Here is a 23,168-nt window from a genome sequence, read left to right as displayed (position 1 = left end):
CCCTTTCGGTTCCTCATCTATTTTCCATTTGCCCATAACCTCTGGCCATAATTAACATCAGCCACTGGGATCATACTGTAAAGCACAGTCACAGGGCATTGTAGAGCAGCTGCATATATTAACATATTTAAAGCTCTTAGGGGTTTTTAACGCAGAAAAACATGTTTCATGCCAGAGGTGGAAACCCGACAGCTGTAATTATGTTTACATGTGCAGCTGTTTCCGTCTGCATGAAGAGGCGTTTCCACTCTGCAGTCAAACTCTGCTTCTAATGTTAATTATCTCCGCAGGCTGTGAGCAAAACCCAAAGGTTTAAGTGTCAATTTGTTATTTTTTCTCAGTTACTGCATTTCACCTTTATAAACAGTACAGGAGAGCAGCTCGATGCTGTCAGATATCAAGATACAAAAAAATTACATTTATATTCCCTATTTTGGTAATTATTGGACGATCTTATCCAGAATGTGCACACATAACTAGTTCAGTCTGCCAACTCACGTAAGCAGATTATTGAGAATGAATGCAAATATATATACAGAGTTTAGTTTGGCGTCTAGACAATACAACAGGGAACTTCCCCCCGGGGGAGACCTGGACTCAGAGCCTACAGGTGGATGTTGGGGTGTGTTAGCAGGTGCGGGAAGCTTAAATAGACCGCCTAATTGAGAGGGGGCGGGGCTTAAATAAACCACCTTATTGAGAGGGGGCGGGGCTTAAATAAACCACCTTATTGAGAGGGGGCGGGGCTTAAATAAACCACCTTATTGATAGGGGGGCGCTTGATAAGAGTTGTAGTGTGTATCACATGACTGCAGCGTGACTCGAGTTCCCTGCCTGAACCTAGCTTCGCAGCCTTCGCTCCATTAGAGCTGAAAATTAATAGCAAAAAAAAAAATCTAAATCGCAGTATGAACTTCTGCAATTTCCAAATCTGTCGAGTCTGCAGTTAATTTCTTCAGAGAGTTTTAGAATCAAAACCTTTGATCAGACTCAAACTCAGTAAATCTGCACAGTCACATCTAGTTTTTTAACAAAATCACTTTAAACAGTTTCAAAGTTTTAAAAAAATGTATGACAAAAACTTGTGATGATACCAATCACAGTGTAAATCACAACTACAATATTCTGTCATATAATTGCGATTCTATTATGGTTTATGTGACATATTTTAATTGTTATGTTTGCGATGTATTTATGATTCTTGTACGTTTCTCCTGACTGCAACCAAACTGAGTGATGAGTCCAATGAGTGCAAAAAATAGAACAAGCTTTTTCTAGCCATTTCTAGATCACAGACATTAGAAGGGACAAACAGTTAAAGAAACGGGTACATTGGTACATATGTTGTATGAATGTGAGAAAATAAGATATATGTGGAACAAAATTGTATTATTTTTGAGTAAAGTGTTGAATGAGAAATGACCTAACTCTCCAGCGGTGTGCTTACTTGGACTGTTAGCAGAAGATAACAGGTTATCTAAATACCAAAGACTGTGGTATAGAACGGACAACAGGATGTAGAATTGCACTGAGACACTGGAAGTCATCCACTGTTATTACCTTTGATGAATGCATGGAACTAATGTTTCGCACGGCATCATATGAAAGGCTGACTTACAGAGCTGCTGGGAGAGAGGAGGTGTGGGGTCACTTTTTGATGATAACTGAAAGGACCGAGATCTAGATAAGGATTTATCCTTTTTATAATGTAACTGGTTACTGTGAGGTACAGGATCTGATCACGTGGTATTTTTTTGTTATTTATTTGTTTATTTTTGTTTTTACTTGTGGCATGAATGTTTTGTTTTGTTTTTTTATATCGTTTTCTTTGAGAAAAATAGTGTAAATCTGTATGATGGTGATGGTTTATACCATGTAAGGACTGTACTATATTGTAAGATTTAATTGATTGATTACATTTATATAGCGCTTTTCTAGGTACTCAAAGCACTTGAGTGCTGGGGGGGAAGGGGGGGGGGGGGACTCAACTCATCCACCACCGATGTGCAGCACCCACCTGGGTGATGCACGGCAGCCAGTTTGCGGCAGAACGCTCACCACACATCAGCTGTCTCAGTGGAGAGTAGAGGACTGAAAGAGCCAATTAGGTAACGAGGGATGATTAGGTGGCCATGATGGAAGGAAGGCCTGTTTGGGCATTTTGCCAGGGCACCGGGGTTACACCCCTACTCTTTATCGACCACAGAGTCAGGACCTCGGTTTAACGTCTCATCCGAAGGACGGTGCTCACTCACAGGACAGAGTCCCTGTCTCTGCCCTGGGGCAGTGGGGATATTATGCATGAGACCAGAGGGAAGAGCACCTCCTACTGGTCCTCCAACACCACTTCCAGCACCAGGTGGTCTCCCATCCAAGGACTAACCACAGCCAAACCTGCTTAGCTTCCCAGGCAAGCTAGCAATGTGATGCAGGAGCTATGGTGTTGGCAATTTACACAAAAACATCAATAAAAAAAAAAAGAAGGGACAAACAGTAAAGGGGTCAAAGGTCAAACCCCCCTCGCCCCCTTACCTGCAGCAGCAGCATGAGCTCGGTGTGCTGGATGTCCACGGCGATGTCGAAGGGCGTCTTGTCGAACTTGCTGAGCGCGTGCACGTCGGCCCCGTGCTTCACCAGGGTCTCGGCCACCCGGTGGTGTCCGTGCTGCGCCGCCCAGTGCAGCGCCGTCATCTTCAGCATGTCTTTGGCGTTGATGTCCGCTCCGCTCTGCACACACACAGGAGGGGGGGGGGGGGGGGGGGGGGTCAGTGGACCTTGACAAGTTGACAATTTCCCTGAAATACTGTGAAGTAGGCCTGTGCTAATATGAACATTTCACAGTAAGATTATCTCGATTAGGGCTGGGCGATATGGTTGAAATCAATATCATGATAATCATATGGATTTTTCTCGATATCAATATATATCACGATATGGTTCCTGTATGCAAAATCACGTTAAATAATCAAATTAATCTTCATCTCATTGAACCGAATGGTGATGTTAGGGTGTGATGTCAAACAAAACAGAAATATTCAAATAATATTCCTATCATACCTCATTTTATCAGAGTTTTTAAGTAAAATTTGCTTGTCATCATCGATTCAGACAGCAGAAATGTGTCACGATATCAAAATGTCTTCATATCATCACGATATGATTCCACTGAAAGACGATAAACGATAATATTGAATTATCGCCCAGCCCTAATCTCGATAATTATTTAAAACATTACTGGAATATGCTTCATTTACTTAAACATTTTTTATCTTATCAATGACAAGACAGTTGACTTTTTTCTTAAATAACTAAATCATAAAATGCTGCTTTAACTTATAGAAACTAAGGATAGTTTTACAACACAAATAAAAATCTAAATAACATCTAAAATCAAATCAAATGTGCAACAAGTCAAACATTTTTCACTGACTTTCAAAGTCTTGTTTGGTGAAATTTAAGTATTCAAAATGTTTTTGGGGTAAAGACGTGACATCGGGCAGAATTAGAAATCTCAGGTTTTCCTCAGGATGTGAAGCGTTGATCCAAAACTCCAGAGAGCGGAGGGGATCATCGATGAATCTGGGTGCTTTGGGTGCAATTTTCATTTTAAGAAATCAAGTACTTTCAAGGCCTCCATTCATTTTCAAAAGCCTTTGAGGCCTTATTGTATTTTTTTTCAAATCCACAAACTTTAAAGGATTTTCGAGGCCTGTGGGAACCCCGGGTTTAGGCATTAGGTCTCCTAGTTATCGAAGAGAAACTCAAATCAAAAGTTAGCTGCTACGTATTTTCGCTTTAAATTTCAGGCATTTAGTTAACACTAGGGCTGAACCATTTTGAAAAAATACCTAATTGGGATTATTTTGACTGATATTGCAATTGCGATATGATTTGCGATATTAGAGGGAATGATAATTTTTACATCATTATTCTCATTTTCATTGAAAAACGTATTAAAATGATTATGGTGTGATTTTTGCGGGGATCTGTACCAAACAAAGATGTTTTCTTCAGTCTGTAGAATATGATGTGTAGGCCAGGACATCTCTGCAGCACCACAATATTTACTTTAAAATGATATTTTGACACATTTCACCTTTAACAAATATTGCACCTCCTGCGATTTGAAAAATTGCAGTAGGCCATCAGGGTTCATACACTTTTTCACTAATGATTTTCAATGAGTTTTCCATGACTTCTCCACAACCTTTGACTTAAATTCCATGACCAAAAGAAATGACTTCTCTGCGGTACCACTGAACATTTTGTACTGTATCACTGTACAAGTAAAATTAGGTCCGCATTTCAAACACATGGTGCCTCTCTAGAACAAATAAACACCAGACACACCTAGATGTTGTCATATTTTAAATCCAATACCACTTTAACATTTTTGTCAATGTCTCAAAAGATAAATCAAAAATGCCATCACATTTTCTATCAGAGAGAGAGCATAAGAAAAAGAGAGAATGAAAGAGAGAGACAGACAAAGAGAATGAATGAGAAAGACAGAGAGAGAGAGAGAAATAGTGCATTGGGGGAGGAATGCCAGTGTTAACTACTGATTCCCCGGCTCACAGCACACTTTCTAGCTATATTTCCATGACTTTTCCAAAAATATTATTTTCCATAACTTTTCCAGGGCCTGGAAATTTCATTTTAAATTTCAATGACATTTCCAGGTTTTTCCTGACCGTACGAACCCTGGGCCATATTTCGATTTCGATAAAATTTCGATTAATTCTTCATCCCTAATCTGTAGCTGGAAATTGAAGCTTTCTCTACTCCAGCCAGACAGTGAAAATCTAAACCCCCGTCTGTACCGACCCGGACCAGCAGCTCCACGATGACGGTGTGTCCCTCGGCGGCGGCCATGTGCAGAGGGGTCCTGTCCACCTTGGTGCGGGCGTCCCGGCTGACGCCCGCCCGCAGCAGGACGTCCGCCGTGGAGTAATGTCCGTGCTGAGCGGCCAGGTGGAGGGGAGACGTGCCGAGCTGCAGAGAGAGAGAGAGAGAGAGAGGGGGGGGAGAGGGAGAGAGAGAGAGGGAGAGGGAGAGAGGGAGAGAGAGAGGGAGAGAGAGAGAGGGAGGGGGAGAGAGAGAGAGAGAGAGGGAGAGAGGGAGAGAGAGAGGGAGAGGGAGAGGGAGAGGGGGAGAGAGAGAGGGAGGGGGAGAGAGAGGGAGGGAGGGGGAGAGAGGGGGAGAGAGAGAGAGAGGGGGGGGAGAGAGAGAGGGAGGGGGAGGGAGGGGGAGAGAGAGGGAGGGGGAGGGAGAGAGAGAGGGAGGGGGAGGGAGGGAGAGAGGGAGAGGGAGAGAGGGAGGGAGGGGGAGGGAGGGAGAGAGGGAGAGGGAGAGAGAGAAGGAAGTCAGGGGGTTTTATACATCCAGTAAAGAAATGAGAATATCTGGGATAGTTAGAATAGAATAAAGGCTGTTTAATAGATTTTGGAGTGTTTTGGATGTCTGTTTTTCCCCACATGATTCCCAGAGGATCCTTTTGTTATCTAATCAATTTTACATCACAATCTTTTAAGGGTCTATGTATAAATTCAGGTCCAAAGCTGGCACCACTTCCCGGCTCATAAATGGTCCGCTCCGTTAAAATCCAAGCTGTTTGGAGGATTATATACTAGGGCTGGGTTTAAAAAAATTAATTTTCCGATTTAAATCGATCTTCATTTGAATGATCCGATATCGATTCATAAAATCCCGCGATCGATCTTTTAATATGTGCCCAATATATGCCTGTAGAGTCACAACATGCACTATATTGTGTTGACTTTTGTAGTGTGTTGGTCATGTTAAATAAAAAGTACATTAATGTAACTGCTTTGGGGTCAATTCTAAATGTAAACATTAATATTTTTAATAATGCACCAGGTTAGAGGGTTCCTTGTACAATTTACAGCATTAGTTCTCTGAGAATCTCTTTCAGATCCAAGCAAATTTGGTATTGTAACCGAAATATCCCGAACCGAATCGATATCGAATCAAATCGGAATCGAATCAATTCGGGAAATCAGTGGCGATACCCAGCGCTATTATATACATGCCGAATTTACCAGAACACCCTACCGATTAGTAGTAAAGTCTCCAATTATATTTTCCGATGAGTGTTTTTTGCTGATAAGCAAGGCAAAAACAAATTACCAGATTTTTGAATGGACCTTGGTGTGGCAGTGTTTCTGAATGCAGAAATCCGTTCACTGTGTTTCAGTCTCTACCATCAGAACCTGCTGATATGTACTGGTCATTATGCTTCAGGAACCGGCTTTAACACCAGCTGAGTGTTTTGTTTGGACCCGCCTGCTTCTCCTGCCTCTGAGCCGGGTCTAACATGGTGTTCAGTGGTGTTCAGGACAGGTTCCTCACCCAGTCGGTGGTGAACGGAGCTCCGTTGGCCATCAGGTTCCTGACCTCGTCGTCTTGACCTTTACGAGCCGCTTCCAGCAGCCGCTTCCCGAGGTCCACCAACGACATCTGAGAGAGAGAGAGAGAGAGAGAGAGAGGGAGAGAGAGGCAGACAGACAGAGGGAGAGAGAGAGAGGGGGAGAGAGAGAGGGAGAGAGAGGCAGAGAGAGACAGACAGAGGGGGAGAGAGAGAGACAGAGGGAGAGAGAGACAGATAGACAGAGGGAGAGACAGACAGAGGCAGAGAGAGAGGGAGAGGGAGAGAGAGGCAGAGAAAGAGAGAGACAGAGAGAGAGAGAGAGGCAGAGAAAGAGACAGACAGACAGAGGGAGAGAGACAGAGAGAGAGAGAGAAGTGAAGTGAATATGATATTCTTCTAATAATCTGTTACACATCTGTTATTCTAATCATCTGACACATATTACCAAACTGTTGAGGGAAGAAAATATTCTTCTTCTACTCACACAATATTGATGTAATTTAAAGTCACTGGGGATTCAATTTAATCCCACACACACAACTGATGCCAACAAAGAGGTAAATTCATCCAAATTAAAGATGCAAATTAACATCCTATGTGATCCTGAGCAAGATGGCAGATGTGTGTTGTGACTCCCAGTTCTGTCATACAGTTTGATAGCAGCCTCCTATCTGCTGTTTGTTATGTTGCACAATCCAAAAGTGCAGATTTATACCGAGTTGGATTGACTACACTATCCCTATATATAATGATCAGCATTCACACAGAGCCACAAAAACACTGTTCCACTCAAGCACTGGAAATATAAACCTTTTAAATATTTCTGTATTTCTGCAATACAGTTATTTCATAGTGTGATGATGGCAAAATACACCACAAGATACTAGTACAAGTTTCCATTAAAAAAGAGACACAAAATTATCACTACTTAAGATGTTTGTAACATGCCCCTTCCTTGGATAGTTAAAAAATGCGTGTTATCGGACAGCCGGCGCCCAGATATCCATTATCGGACACGTCCCCGTTTGACTTTTCCCGCAAAATCTGGACGACGAACCACCTACAACATGTCAGTCCACAGTGTTTACATTGCTTTGGGGATTAGCATATGCCATCTTTTGTGGCAGAATTATTGTGCTGTACTGGACAAGATAATATAAAACAAAAAAATATCAGGCATTAGGCGTTAACAGCGACCTGGCTTGGCTGTGTCCGATAATGGACCTAGTAGGGTTTCAACTCGGGAGGTTTTAGGCGCTACATCGATAACGGAAACTAAACGAAGCTTAACTTTAATAAACTAGATCGATAGATAGATCGATACCTGGCTTTACAGCTAGACTGACTCTGCTAACCTATCGGCGGTGTGTTTGTGCTTCTACTGGCAGCGCTGACGGGCTTTTATTGGAAATGCTGAAATTTAGCCAGAGCTAAGTTAGCACAACATTCTGTCCGATAATGGACGCCGTGACGTTATGGCAGTTATGATTGCGACACTACAGAGACGGACGAGGCTTTTCTCCCCGCGGCCGCAGCTCTGCCTGCTGCCGAGGAGCCATTTTACGCGCCTTCATGGAAAGAAAAGAGTCCGCCATGTGCCACGTACCTCCGTCTCCCCTCCCTGACTATTATTTACCACCACGGACATTTCACACGGTTCCCCCCCTCATCAACACATTTACAGTCACACAGACAGGAAACTGTTTGATATTAAGTTGTTGGTTTTCCGGGGGAAGTCAGAAGAGAAATTTCCTATTTTACACACGGAGAAAAAACTACTTCCACATCCGGTTAACTAGCTAGCATTCTTCTCGCGCGCATCATCAAATCGCTTTCGGGGGAACTGATTGATCGGTTTTGCTGTTATTTGGGTTATTTTTTGTGGCTGTTTGGCATGCAAATGCAATGTACAATGGCCTTTTGTCACCGAGGACTGCGGACCAGCTACTTACCGTGCCCAGGTTTGTTACTAACCAGCCGGGATGCTAATTCAGCTAATAGTTAGCAAGCTAGCTAGCTAAACAAAACAAAACCCTCTCTGTAGAGATCGTATGGTAAACCCAGCTCGCGATGAAGAAAACCAGCTGAATACGGAACAAGCTGCAACCCACAATGCGCAAAAAATGGACATTAGGCGCCACTGCCGCTTGTCTGGCTCCTCCGGGCTTGTTTACTGCGTCAAGTTAGCTAGATTTGGCCCGTATAAAACAGGAAGTTACAGTATTTGGCCTTCAAAGTAAAAGCGTAAAGCCTCATACTTTATAAAAACGTATGTTTTGAAGTTTGCGTAACAGCAGTTGTATGGAAATACTCACAGGGAACATTCTTTGCTCTACATGGAGTGAATCTGTAGTTGAAGATTCTGTGATGACTATATGTCATTACACTTTATAGGTTTATGCTAGTAGGTTTACATGCCAACAGGAGAGAACAGTTAGCTGATAAGGTAACTCAAAATGTTTTGCATGACGTTAACACAAACTTACCAGAAAAACAGTACCATACATTTTAGAAGGATAGCTACCATATAAATGTAAAGGTCAAGTTACTCAACAACAACCAAAATAAACATTGTAAAGAATGTTGTCAATTCCGTTTATTTTGAAAATCTTGACCGGAACTCCCGTCGATTATGTGGCTAACTTGACCATGGTGTGTCCCAGCTAGTTAGCCTGTTAGCCCGTAGCCTGATGCAGACCGTTAGCAAGTTAAATTGAAGCGCGTCTTACCTTGTTCCGCTGTTGGTTTCCAGCTGGTCCGCTTGTGAGTTTGCGTCTCCTGACGGGAACCAAGTTTTTAGACTTGTTCACCCGCACAAATGATTAAAAACAATTATTTTAGTATTTTATCGGGTAGAAAGATGGCAGCCCCGCGACACCGGAGGTGGAAGCCAGCGAGTTTAACCTCCTGTGGGCGGGCTCACTGTGCGGACTGGAGAACAGATCCCAGGTCAGTTACCCGGCCCTCTGGCCGTCCGGCTGTACTGTAACACAGAACAGACGGCTGACCGCAGGTCAGCTGTAGACTGCTGCATTCCTTCATGCCGAGCTGGGAGTTCAGACCGTGTTTACATCAGTTTCTCATCCCGGCTGCTGCAGTTCATCTGGAGCTCTGAACATAAACTCAAACACTTTTTACATCTTTTTACATTTCACCTTTTCTCTGAAGACCCACAGTTTGAAAATAAACCTTCCAAATAACAATTCATTTTGGGAATAGATGGCTTTAAAGGCGCAATTGATAGCACATTAGTATCAGCAGATATGGATATACAGTATACTATCAGTTTATATGAAGTCTGTATCTGTCTGATTATATTTAATGAGCTCAGGTGTCTGTGCTGCACTGTGGTGTCTGTAGGTGTCTACACAGGTGTGTATGTACTGTATGTACACATTTTGATTAATATATGATATTTATCTATGTGTGTACTGATATGCACACATAGATATGATATATATGTGTGACGATATGCACATGTATGTGCACGTGTATATTTATGCTTATGTGTATTTTATATAAATGTACACAAGTGCTTTTTGGTACAGCCTTCATACATCTATTTACGTTCTCAGTTATTGTTTTTAGCATTTTTTGTTTACTTTTCTGTCTTCATTGTCCTTTTTTTGTTTTTAAATGAACCTTTTTGTCTTGTGGATTGTTTGCATTGTGGAATAAAAAAAGCATAATTTAAAAAATACTAATAATACATGTGATAGAACATTGAGGAGTGAAGATCATGAGACTTTATTACAAATGAGCTGTGATCAGTGTTGAAGTTTGGAATAAACAGACTGCTGAGACCGGCTGCTGTCTTCCTGTCTTCCTTCATGATTTTCTTTTCCTCCCATTGGAAAAACACACACACACACACACACACACACACACACACACATTCACAACAAAAACACACAGATCTGAGTTCTTATTAAGGTTTTATTTGAGAAAAGTCAGACTTCTGTTTGGGACATTTTTTACTTTAACAGCTCATGATTCATTTCTCCTCTCTAGTCGGTGTGCAGCGTCCCTCCTCTTCCTCACTCTCCTTCTTCACATCAGTCAGTCAGTTTGGTTCACTGTGTTCCTTTGTCTATGAACCCAAACCATCATGAGCACAAAGTCTGACAGCTGACCAGAAACAGACAGAACTTTCTATAACATTCAACAATCACTGCAGAAAAATAATATTCATGAGAAAATAAAGAGAAAATTCACCAGAGGGGAAAAAACAAACAAACAGCAGATTTCCAGCTACTGAAGCATTTGAAGGCGTTTGTGTTTAATTTCCATACAATATATTTGCACAAGCCTAGCCTAATATTATTATTAATTATTATTATTACCCTGGTATAACAGTACAGTCTCATTTCCCTTTGAACCAGCAGGGGGCGCAGGACGGATCGCTCAGCAGTGTAAACACATTGGATATCTTTCTTTTTTGTTTGTTTTGTTTTTTTGGGGTTCAGTTGATGTTTATGTCAAAGTCCTGTGCGCCTGCTGGCAGCGACACCATGAAGTAACCACAAAAAATAAAATAAATCAACATAAAAAATAAAAAATATGCCGTTTTCCAGAAGTAACAGTAATGGGATTTTGATATAAAAATACAAGAAAATTTAAAAAAAAAGTAAATTTTTTGATGTTTATTGTAAAGTGTTTATTTATCATGACATGGAAAATTAGCTACCAAGGTGAAAAAAAAAAAGTAAATTTCCCTTCATTGTGACTGCAGCAGGTTCCTATTGCACCAGTTTGAGTCCTGCTCAAGTCAACACAGCAGCAACTAATCAATAAATACAAACAGGATGAAGAAACGAGTAAAACAAGGCAGAAGGAACAGACAATTTAAACCTTCCTCTCCTCTCCTCTCCTCTCCTCCTCTCCTCTCCTCTCTTCCTCTCCTCCTCCCTCTCTCTCTCTCTCTCTCTCCCTCTCATCTGTTAATAAAACAGACCTGACGCTGAAGGACGGGGACAGTTTGAGATCAATAGCAGTGATTTTTCTTCAGTGGAATGACGATCAAAGTCACTGATTAGGTTGAGAATCAGCGATCAGCTTCACATGTGACACGGTGATCTGATGTTAACCGACTAGAACAAACTGATCTAATTATGTTATCGGGGGACTAATTAACAGTTTGCCTGTCAGCAGTGTGAGTTAATAAAGAGGAAGGGAAGTCGGTGTATTTTTTATTTTTTTTTGTTCGTTCATCTTAAGGATCTTTCCGGTTCCTTCCATTTTGGCACAAACCACAAACCTTCAGAAGTTGTTCCACATCTGAAGTGAAACTTTTTCACAGCGGAACAGAAACACGAGGCACCGCTTCCTTCTGTTAATGTGGATTTTTATATAACACAGGAGCACAATCTGATTTCTTTTTTTTTTTTTTTGTTAGGAGACCCCCCCCCCTGCAGTCCTCTCCTCGTTCTCCTCTCCCACTCGTCTGTGAATCTCCCTTCTTTTTTTGAAATAAAGTGTCTTTTCTAAAAACGAACCCAAAAGCAAAAAAAAAACGGGTTTTCCCCAAATGCAGGTTCAGACCGAGTTCAGCGCTCGGCGGGGAACGAACCCGGACTCAGACTCAGGGTGAATTTGGGAAACCAGACCAGGATGAAACAGATTCAGCTCTTCTTCTTCTCCTCCTTCTTCTCCTTCTTCTTCTTCTTCTTCTTCTCTCGCTCAGAGCAGAAACTCAACAGAAGGCCGCTGGGGTTTCTTCCAAACCAGGATTCAATCTCAACACTCTCTCTCTCTCTCTCTCTCTCTCTAGGGTTCCTACACATTTTCAATTAAAAAATTCCATACTTTTTCCAGACCTTGATTTGTTGTGAAGATTTTGTCTGGTGTTCAATATGATTTACGCAGATAGACATCTTGCCCCTGCTAACTAGGTCATATCACTGTATAGATGAAGATTGTTCTTCACAGCCACAAATATCAGAATATGTGAGATGATTGGCAGGGTTCCTACACGCTTTCCATTTTAAAATTCCATATTTTTCCCAGACCCTATGTTCTTGACCGGATTTGATTTTGGTCTGTATTTGATATAATGCATGCTGACAGCGGCTGGGTCATAAGAGCGTCCCTCTATCTGAACATTATTCTTCACATCAACAAAACCTGTGGACTCAAAGTGGCTCTACAGCAACATAAAAGCTAGAATGATGTGTGTATCGGACCTGAACCGCAACATTTTCCATACTTTTCCAGACATTTTTTTTCAAATTCCCAAACTACTCAAGACCTGGAAATGATCAAATTCATTTTTAATACTTTTCCAGAATTTCCAGACCTGTGTAGGAACCCTGTCTCTCTCTCTCTCTCTCTCTCTCTCTCTCTCTCTCTCTCTCTCTCTCTCTGTTATCGTGTGAAAACCTCACATCTCCAATTTTGTTGATTTTCATGTTTTCCCCTCAGCTGAAGGATCAGATGCTCCTCTAAGGGTCGAGAAAATTCTCCCACCTCTTGGTCTTTACGAAACCCTTTCAAACCCTCTCTCTCTCTCTCTCTCTCTCTCTCCAGGGCTAAACAGAAGGTTGTTTTTCTTAATATCTAAAAAAACAACAGACATTTTGGAGATATGAGGCTTTCATCTGACAGCAACGACATCCTTTACTCCTTTTCTCCTCCTTCTTTGCTTACTTTGCTAAACTCAAATCGAACGCCGTCGCGACCCGAGACGAGAGGCACGAGAGTCTGCGGGTTTGAGAGAAAACCTGCAGACTCTCGTGGGAATCCTTCGGTCTAAAAAGAAGAGGAGAGACGGTCGCTTCACTGAGAGATCAAAGGTTTGAACTTAAGACTTTGATCCTCTTTTATCTGGGAAAGAGCAGCCGGATGGAAACGTGCCCGAATGCGGATGACCGAAAAATTCAAAAAGATCTTCTCCTCCAGTGTCTTTAGAGAAGGGGAGGAGGAGGTGAGGAGAGAGGAGGAGAGAGGGGGAGAGGAAGGGGAAGCCTGTGGGGACTGATCCGGGGTCAGAGGTCAGGGGTCAGGGGTCAGGGGTCAGAGGTCAGGGGTCAGGGGTCAGGGGTCAGGAGTCAGGGGTCAGGAGGCTCGGGTGTTTCCGGTCTCACAGCAGCAGGTTCAGGTCGGCCAGCAGGGAGTCGATGCTGGCGATGGGAGCTCTCCAATAGTTGAAGGAGGAAAACTCTGAGAGCTCGCCCTGTGAGAGAGAGAGAGAGAGAGAGAGAGAGAGAGAGAGAGAGAGAGAGAGAGAGAGAGAGAGAGAGAGAGGGGGGGGGGGGGGGAGAGGGAGAGAGAGAGAGAGAGAGAGAGAGAGAGAGAGGGAGAGAGAGAGAGAGAAGGGGGGATATAGAGAGAGAGGGAGGCAGAGAGAGAGAGAGGGAGAGAGAGAGAGAAGGAGGGATATAGAGAGAGAGGGAGGCAGAGAGAGAGAGAGAGAGAGACAGAGAGAGGGAGGCAGAGAGAGAGAGAGAGGGAGAGAGAGAGAGAGAAGGGGGGATATAGAGAGAGAGGGAGGCAGAGAGAGAGAGAGAGGGAGAGAGAGAGAGAAGGGGGGATATAGAGAGAGAGGGAGGCAGAGAGAGAGAGAGAGGGAGAGAGAGAGAGAAGGGGGGATATAGAGAGAGAGGGAGGCAGAGAGAGAGAGAGAGAGAGAGAGAGAGAGGTCAGTTGTGAGTTGTGGTCTGGTTTGTCTTCCATGCTGAGAAACTGCTGCATCACAACTTCCTGTGGCAACTTTCTTTTTGCAACTTATTGACAAACCAATCCAACAAAGACAACAGAACAACAGAACAACACAGCTGTAACGGTCACTAGCACTAGATACATAATGTAATGACATTATGCAAATGAGGAGATGACTGCCAAGAGATGACAGCAGTGGAGGAGAAACTGAAGCTAAAACTCTGCTTCATGATGGAAGAGGAACTTCAGCTGAAGAACAAGGCTGTGACAGAATGGATCTCTCTTCCCTCCTGTGTGTTTCCCTATACAGCTCTGCTCTATCAGTGCACTGATGAGCAGTAAATCACACATGATTACTGAGTGAATTCAGACACTTAATTCATCATCAACCTGCGTCTGCGTTCACCAGTCACATAAACAAATGTTTCAGCTGACATTTGACAAGTTACCAATATTCCTTCAGAGCCACATATGTGTCACTAGCTGACATTAAAGAGAAAAAAAATATTCCGACGTTCCCGTCTCGGTGTTTTCCGACCTTATGTCTGAATAAATATTCTCTGTGTCGGAGTTTATTTCCTCACAGCAGCTCTTCACTGATCCAGCTGTGAGGTTTCCTTCAGGTTTTGGATTCTCTCTAGCTGACATTAACAAAAAACACCTGACAATAAGCTCTGAACCGTATAACCTGCAGCTAGAGAGAAATACCTTCCTGACCAACAGACCACAATGTTCATGTTAGCGTTAATGAGCTCAAATTAGCATAACAAAACCTGCATTTATAATTAGTTATGAACTGGCAGTTAAAAGAAAACATCTTTAGAATAGCTTGACATCTGTTTGGTACCAAAAAAAAGTTTATTTACTTGCATTAGTAAACAAGGTTTGGTGAAGAAGAGGATGATGTCATCATTATAAAACCACAGAAGGGTTACGGCTCGGTCGCTCGGTAACGGCCAGGTGACGACAGACTCGCAATGCATTCTGGTACTTTCACCGTTTTAGTGACCGGGCTTGTTCGCTACATATTACAGTGCATTGTGGGAAATATGTAGCGTCCTCAAAATCATTCCACAATATCATTTTACGATTCGGACACTAACAAAAAATGTCTGATGTACGTATGAGAGCCTGAAACACAGATAGTGTGTTTCTCTAGTTTAGATCCAGGAGATTCTCAGTGCAGAAGCTGTTACCATGACGACGTGAAACAGGCCTGGACCCATGGTAATGAGAAGAGCAGAGGAAGGAGAACACTGCTGTATTATCCTCGTCTTCACCAACCAAACATGGCGATTTATTTTTATTACTTATAAATAAATGTTCCATAAATAAATTAATCCATAAAGGTAACAGAGCTTTAAGTTATGAGCTGTAGTTTAAAATGAAATAAGAGCCACACTGAGGTCTGTCTGCTGTCTGGACACAGGAAGTTAAACCGAGTCGAGCCTCCTCACCTCTTCCTCCTCACCTCTGCCTCTTCTTCCTGACTCCTCACCTCTTCCTCCTGACTCCTCACCTCTTCCTCCTGACTCCTCACCTCTTCCTCCTGACTCCTCACCTCCTCCTTCTCACCTCTTCCTCCTGCCTCCTCACCTCTTCCTCCTCACCTCTTCCTCTTCTTCCTGACTCCTCACCTCTTCCTCCTGACTCCTCACCTCTTCCTCCTGACTCCTCACCTCTTCCTCCTGACTCCTCACCTCCTCACCTCTTCCTCCTGACTCCTCACCTCTTCCTCCTGACTCCTCACCTCTTCCTCCTGACTCCTCACCTCTTCCTCCTGACTCCTCACCTCTTCCTCCTGCCTCCTCACCTCTTCCTCCTGACTACTCCTCACCTCTTCCTCCTGACTCCTCCCCTCTTCCTCCTGACTCCTCACCTCTTCCTCCTCCCCTCTTCCTCCTGCCTCCTCCCCTCTTCCTCCTGACTCCTCCTCACCTCTTCCTCCTGACTCCTCCTCACCTCTTCCTCCTTCCTCCTCCCCTCTTCCTCCTGACTCCTCACCTCTTCCTCCTGACTCCTCCTCCCCTCTTCCTCCTTCCTCCTCACCTCTTCCTCCTGACTCCTCCTCCCCTCTTCCTCCTTCCTCCTCCCCTCTTCCTCCTGACTCCTCCCCTCTTCCTCCTGACTCCTCCTCACCTCTTCCTGCTGACTCCTCGGTCCGGACGTCTTCTTCTTCTTCCCCTGGCCCCGCTGGCCGGCTGGCGGTCGGTCAGGCCCAGGTCCTCCAGCTCTGACAGGTCCAGGGCCGGGATTGGCTGCCTCCAGAACAGGAAGGAATCGTATTGGCTGTTGGACTTCTCCAGCATGTTTGTATCTGAAACGTAAAACAGAAGATTTATTGACATCTGGGATTCAAACCTTTGACTTTTTGGTCACGGGCCCCATGTGACCCGCTGTGACTGGAGCCAGCATGTTCTGAACAGGTTCTTCTTCTCCTTCAGAGCGATGACCTTTGACCTTTGACCTTTGACCTCTGCTGGCACCAAATAACAGCAGCGAGAGTCTCAGTCCTCCAACAGGAGAACTGACACTCCAACTACAGGAAACCACCCCGAAACACAAGGGATTATGGGTAGAAGGAAACAAAATGAAGTCTGGACTGATGCTCACATTCAGCTGTTTCTTCTTCTTCATGTGTTCTGAACAAGGTTATTATAGTTTTGCATTCTTCATTAGTTTTTATTTTTATTTCGGTTTGACTCGGTTTCTAGTTTAGTTTAGTTTTTATTTTTTGAAAATGCTTAGTTTTAGTTTAGTTTTTATTAGTTTCAGTGTTAGTTTTAGTCTTCTTTTGTAATATGGGGTATTTGTCAGGGGCGAGATTCAAAAATTCAAAATACCAGGCTTATGTATGAAATAAATTGACAAAGACGAAAACTAAAGACATTTTCTCTATAATTTTAGTTTATTTTAGTTAGTTTTGTAAACACACAATACAGTTTCAGTTAGTTATTGTTTTTTTGGAAAGCCTCGTTTTTATTTTTATTACAATGTTTTTTCACACCTAGTTTTCGTTATTTCTTTCTTTAGTTTTCGTTAACGATAATAACCGTGGTTCTGAACTGGTCTGAACACCACAGAAGAAGAGACAGACGAGTCCATCATGTTAGATAAAGTTACAGGAAGTGGAGTCAGATTTGTTTTGGGTTTTTTTGGAGCAGACTTCAGGCTGCTGGATAAAAACCAGGCAGATATATATGAAAAAAAAATCATAAATCAAAAAGGTGAAGATTCGTGCAACATGTTGAGAAAATGAGATGAAATACTTCATGTATTGACAGTACTGACTTGCTGCAATTTCCAAATCTATCACTAGATGTTGCAGTTGTTCTTCTTCTAAGGAAAAGTGTTTCAGACGGTTTCCTCAACAGGAAGTGGACGATCTGTCATTCTTTCAGACTCAGCTTGAGCAGATCATAAACAAAACCATCTCCCTCCTGTTCATAACTGCTGCTGAATCTTTCGGGGGTCTGGAGTTTCCTCAGTGGCTCCAAACTTTTAAACGGCAGCATATCTCCTTTTTATCGTTTATTTTGTAATTGTGATTCTTCTTCACGTTCACTTTTATCTGTTTGCATCTGTGTTTAGTTGCACGTCTGTTTGTTTTCTAGTTGTATCCATTTATCCCCTGTATTACCTTTTATTCCTTTTTTTTGTTATTTTTTATTTATTCATGTTTATTATTGAACTGTTTTATTTATGTGATTGTGGTAAATTCTGCATCATTGTTTTTTTGGGGGTTTTATTGTATGTAAACTTTGCTTGTAGAAAAGTGCTATACAAATAAAGTTATTATTATTATAATCTAAATCCAGATTGTGTCTGAGCTCTAAAACACAAAGCAGCAGTGAACCTCTGGACTCAAACGTGTTTTTTACTGAAGAGAAGAAGAGTTTAATTCTACAGAAGAAGAAGAAGATTTAAAAAGCTTTACAAGGTAAGAAAAGGGAGAAACGTTTTTATTTGGACTTATTCTTTCATTTTGGGCTAATTTAATAACACAATGTACCACAAATCATTTGGAGCGACAACTTTACATTTGTAACTTAAATTGTAACTTAAATTTAAACTTTCAGGCTAAAAGGAGACTTGTTTCTAACTGGTTTCTGACTGGTTTCTAACTGGTTTCTAACTGGTTTCTGACTTGTTTTGGTCTGCAGGTATTTACAGCTCAGCAGCTTCAGGCCGGCTGGTTATTTTCATCCTTGTTTTGCTGATTTATATTTAGGCTGCTGCCTCCAGCTGGCCCAGTGTTAAACCACTTCACACCAACACTGACCTGAACACTGACCTGAACACTGACCTGAACACTGACCTGAACACAGACCTGAACACAGACCTGAACACAGACCTGAACACAGACCTGAACACTGACCTGAACACAGACCTGAACACAGACCTGAACACAGACCTGAACACAGACCTGAACACAGACCTGAACACAGACCTGTTAAATATCACAGCTGACTCTGACAGAGGGAAGAAGAGTTTCAGTTCACTGTGTTCCTGCAGACTTTCATTCATACATTTCTACAGCAGAGGTCACATGACTCGAGTCACAGCTTTAATCACTTGAGACTTGATGCATGAAGAGAAGACCTGAGACTGGACTTGACTTGACTTGGGTTCTGGTGACTTGGGACTCGACTCTGACTTGTACTCTGATGACTTGAAAAGGTTTCTAAAGTCTTGACTTGAGATCTTGTGTTTGTGTAAATGACTTAGATTGAAAGTGATGAGATTTGTTCCAGCAGACGACTGAATTTAAATTCTGTTTTCTGAATTTGTATGGAATGATTGAATTTATTGAAGTTGAAACTGATTATAGAAATCAAACTCATGATGCTCTTACCAAGTTTTTATCCTATTAAAACCATATTGCATTGAAAAGTCCTAGATATTTAGTTTTCTTTAAGATATTAAATTGATACTGGACTCTTGATTTGTTCTGACTTGACTTGCTGTTCTACATTTAGACTTGAGACTTGACGTGAGACTTGGTCAATAGTGTTGGAAATGTCAGATGCATAAAAAAACTCATTTGTTTTATATCATGTTCTTCTTTGTTATTTATTGTTATATTTACTGCACTTTAAAAACATTTTTTTTGTCCTTCCTCGTATTTTATTGTATTTTATATCAAATTATTTTTATGTGTTTGTGTTTTCATTTTTGCTTCACTTTGTAACTCTGTTTTTGCTTCAGTGCTATAGAAATAAAGTTTATTATTATTAATATTTGTTTCCCCCACAGATCATTAGAGTCTCTAACTCAGTCTGAACCTCTGATGTCGAGGTACAAAGTCTCTGTGTTCAAGGAAGATAACTCACTCTGTTCAATTCTGCCTGAGAGAGAGAGAGAGAGAGAGAGAGAGGGAGAGAGAGAGAGAGAGAGACAGAGAGAGAGAGAGACAAAGAGAGAGAGACAGAGAGAGAGAGAGAGAGAGAGAGACAGGGAGAGAGACAGAGTGACAGAGAGAGAGAGAGAGAGAGAGAGACAGGGAGAGAGAGAGAGTGACAGAGAGAGAGACAGAGAGAGAGAGAGAGAGACAGAGAGAGAGACAGAGAGAGAGAGACAGAGTGACAGAGAGAGATGGAGTGACAGAGAGAGACAAAGAGAGAGAGACAGAGAGAGAGAGACAGGGAGAGAGAGAGAGTGACAGAGAGAGAGACAGAGAGAGAGAGACAGAGTGACAGAGAGAGATGGAGTGACAGAGAGAGACAAAGAGAGAGAGACAGACAGAGAGAGACAAAGAGAGAGAGACAGACGGAGTGACAGAGAGAGAGAGAGAGGGAGTGACAGAGAGAGAGACAAAGAGAGAGAGACAGACAGATTGACAGAGAGAGAGAGAGAGAGAGAGGGAGAGGGAGTGACAGAGAGAGAGACAAAGAGAGAGAGACAAAGAGAGAGAGAGAGAGAGACAGGCTGAGGAGAGACTGGCTGTTTAAACTTCTATCTCAGGAACATGATTGAATCACAGATGTAATCAGCAGCTGCTCTTCTTCTCTTTATATAGAGCTGAGCAGCAGACTGATGACATCACACTGACTGACAGGGAAACAGCAGAAGAAGAGCTCAGTGATGGAACATCTGCTGCTGCCACGCCCCGACATTTATACCCACAATGCACCAGGAGGAAGGGGGTGGAGTCTTTCTTGTCAACACATTCACACACTCACACTCACACACACACACACACACTCACACTCACACACACACACACACACACACACACACACACTGTCTGCCCTTATGAAAATCACAGTAAAACCTTCACATCATGCAGCTGCTGCAGGTCAAAAAACTATAAAAACCTGACAGAAAAAAACAAAGGAGATAAAAATAAATACCATAAAGTAGAATAAAGTGACAGTAAATACACTGCAGGAAGACCAGGGGCTGTGACTGTTTTCATTATCGATTATTGTTTTGATTAATCGATGATGAATCTTTGACTTGTCAGTCAAATGTCAATAATAAAGACAAATCTGTCACAGTTCAGAGTCCAAAGTGATTCTTCAGGTTTCTTCCTGGGAGAGACAGAGTGACAGAGAGAGAGAGAGAGAGAGAGAGAGAGAGAGAGAGAGAGACAGAGAGAGAGAGAGAGAGAGAGAGAGAGAGAGAGAGAGAGAGAGAGAGAAAGAGACACACAGAGAGAGACAGAGAGAGAGAGAGAAAGAGAGAGAGACAGAGAGAGAGAGAGAGAGAGACAGAGAGACAGGGAGAGAGAGAGAAAGAGACAGAGAGAGAGAGACAGAGAGAGAGAGAGAGAGAGAGAGAGAGAGAGATAACAGTCTCCTCAGTCTGTTAGATGAATATAAAGAGATGAAACAGAGAAAAGCAGCAAATCTTAACATCTGTGAAGCTGCAACCAGCAAATGTTTGGTATTTTTACTGATAAATTACTAATTTTATTTTATATTTATATTATTTATTATTATCCTTCCTTACCTGTTTGTATCTGTCTTTTTTAACGTCATTTTACCAGACACATTTTGTCTTTTCTGTGTTTTATGTGAAGCTCTTTGAACTTGCCTCATGTATGAAATATGTTAAGTTTGACTTGCTTTTCCTAAAACGATTATAGTTGATTAACAAAATTATAATCCAATGATCGACTAATTGATTAATCAACTGAATCTCAGAGTGAAAACGATCCACATGTTTTGACTTTCAGAATACACAAAAAAAAAAGAAGAATGCACAGTGTCCAAAATATGATTCAAATCCAGTTGTCAAATTCCCCAAATTCCTTTTTTTGGACATTTTTTGTATATTTTGAGATGTAAAACACACACAGTGACATAAAACTACATAATGGTTTTTCATTATGGTCTGCTCATCTTATTGTACTGAGATGTTTTACTTCAGTAAAAGCAGCAATACAACAAAGTAAAGATACTCCATTACAAGTAAAAGTCCTGCATTCAAAATCTTACTTAAGTAAAAGTACATAAGTATCGGCAGCAAAATGTTCTTAGAGTATCAAAGTAAACGTACTCATTATGCAAACTGTCCCCATTTAGAGAGTTATATTTTTCATAAATTATTGGAATATTAATACTGATTTATTGACATACATGTACATGTAAGCAGCATTTTAAAGTTGTCAACGTGAAGCTAATCTTAACAATTTAGCTTTACTTTTGGGTAGTCTAATCTATAACAATGCTATTTTATAGTTATTTTATAAAGATGATCAAATGTTTTAAATATAAAATATTTATATGAAAGTAACTGGTAACTATTGCTGTGAAATAAATGTAATGGAGTAAAAAGTATAATATTTCCCTCTAAAATGTAGTGGAGTATAAGTACAAAGTAGCATCAAATGGAAATACTCAAGTAAAGTACAAGTACCTCAAAATTGTACTTAAGTACAGTACTTGAGTAAATGTGCTTAGTTACTTTCCACCACTGAGTGAGTGTGTGTGTGTGTGTGTGTGTGTGTGTGTGTGTGTGTGTGTGTGTGTGTGTGTGTGTGTGTGTGTGTCAGGTCCAGATTGATCCCTCAGTGTCTCTAATAGAAACTGGGTCATGTCGCTGTGGACAGAAATAAATGTGAAGCATCAGAGCAGAAATCCTCCGGTCCTCCGGTGCTCCGGTCCTCCGGTCTGTGACGAGGCAGCCGGTCTGTGAAGTCTGACCCGGACCGGCTTTATTCTGATGGATTTGGATAGATCAGGTTGTATTGATAAGGCGTTGGCCCGGCGGCGCTCAGGCTCAGCAGGCCGGAGAGGCTGAGCTGCAGTTTTATTAAAGTTAAAGCCAATCTGAAAATAATAATGTTAATATCTCTGTTTGCTTGATGTGTTTTTTGTCGGTTTGTTCAATTTTATCCTCAAATAAATCATAATTATAAGGCGTTTGGCCTTTGATTCAGAATCGATACAAGCCGATACATTTTAATCTGCATTTTCTTTGACATGACGCCTTCTAGACGTTCTTCAAACAGATGTAATATTCATATTTTTGCAGATTTATTCGGTTTACGTGTCGTTATATTTGATGTTCGCACGCAGGCAGGCTTCGCCATCAGCAGCCGGGAGGAAAAAACCCGATGAATCACGGAGAAAAGACCGAATAACGGAACAGAAAAACAGAATAAAAATCTCTCTTTACCTTTATTTTCTCGTGTCGCAGTAGAAGCCGGGCGGGGCGGTGCCGTGCGGGGCGGGCGGTGTTTCTTTGTTCGTCGTGCGGTGCGGGTTGAAGGTTTGGAGGTTTGGAGGTTTTGCAGGTTCAGATGCTGCAGGTTGAAGGTTCTGTCCGGCTGCGTCAAGCTCACCGCAGTCACACACACACCACCTCCGGTCACTTCCTTTCAAAATAAAAGCCTTATTGCATGACGATGCAACATCTTAGTTTTCCTACATTTTTCATGATTCCTATATCAAGTATCAGTGTTATTACTGTTTTTATTCGGTGTGGTTTCGTTATGATTATGTATTTAATCTCTATCTGTTAATCTTTCTGTGTTTTTTTCCTTATTTTCACCCATTTTTTTTTTTTTTTTAAGGTTTTATTGGATTTTTTTTCCTTTCTCTCAATAAGGTTTTAAGGTTATAACTTTGTTTTCATGTTGTTTCATAAAGCCACATAAGACTCAAACTGTGAT

General features: G+C 41.9%; 2 protein-coding genes across 3 annotated transcripts in view; both read right to left on the bottom strand.

Annotated features, from left to right (window-relative positions):
• gabpb2a (GA binding protein transcription factor subunit beta 2a) overlaps nucleotides 1-10,005 on the bottom strand; it is a 17,378-nt gene extending 7,373 nt beyond the window's left edge. The window contains exons 1-4 of one of the 2 annotated variants that reach the window (XM_071533291.1): nucleotides 9,121-10,005; nucleotides 6,373-6,480; nucleotides 4,828-4,995; nucleotides 2,533-2,727 (exon numbers count right to left, since the gene is read on the bottom strand). In XM_071533291.1, the coding sequence (XP_071389392.1) occupies nucleotides 2,533-2,727; nucleotides 4,828-4,995; nucleotides 6,373-6,480 (471 nt within the window). In that variant the 5' untranslated portion in view covers nucleotides 9,121-10,005. The other variant, XM_071533292.1, reaches the window with a different exon arrangement.
• Nucleotides 10,006-13,469: 3,464 nt separating this feature from the next.
• mllt11 (MLLT11 transcription factor 7 cofactor) lies at nucleotides 13,470-22,792 on the bottom strand. The gene is made up of 4 exons (XM_071533293.1): nucleotides 22,673-22,792; nucleotides 16,246-16,364; nucleotides 15,658-15,711; nucleotides 13,470-13,562 (listed from the first exon to the last, which is right to left on the bottom strand). Exons 2-4 carry the CDS (start codon nucleotides 16,354-16,356, stop codon nucleotides 13,470-13,472), a joined length of 258 nt encoding a protein of 85 aa, XP_071389394.1. The 5' UTR covers nucleotides 16,357-16,364; nucleotides 22,673-22,792.
• Between the last annotated feature and the right edge of the window lie 376 nt (nucleotides 22,793-23,168).

This window comes from Centroberyx affinis, unplaced genomic scaffold, assembly GCF_046629955.1.
Source record: "Centroberyx affinis isolate AG114_WGS23_722 - 3 ecotype Tasmania unplaced genomic scaffold, CSIRO-AGI_Caff_v1 ptg002350l_1, whole genome shotgun sequence".
Lineage (NCBI taxonomy): Eukaryota > Metazoa > Chordata > Actinopteri > Beryciformes > Berycidae > Centroberyx > Centroberyx affinis.
The sequence above is the reverse complement of the archived record's forward strand: the minus strand, read 5'-3'. Positions and strand labels throughout refer to the sequence as shown.

What these genes read in the sequence shown, in the direction of transcription:
- mllt11 (XM_071533293.1), bottom strand. Translation starts at nt 16,356, where the DNA reads ATGCTGGAGAAGTCCAACAGCCAATACGATTCCTTCCTGTTCTGGAGG. An exon ending in GCCTGACCGACCGCCAGCCG is followed by an intron (nt 15,712 to 16,245) that starts GCCAGCGGGGCC and finishes AGGAGTCAGGAG; the next exon opens with GAAGAGGTGAGGAGTCAGGA. An exon ending in GTCAGGAAGAAGAGGAAGAG is followed by an intron (nt 13,563 to 15,657) that starts GTGAGGAGGAAG and finishes TCTCTCTCACAG; the next exon opens with GGCGAGCTCTCAGAGTTTTC.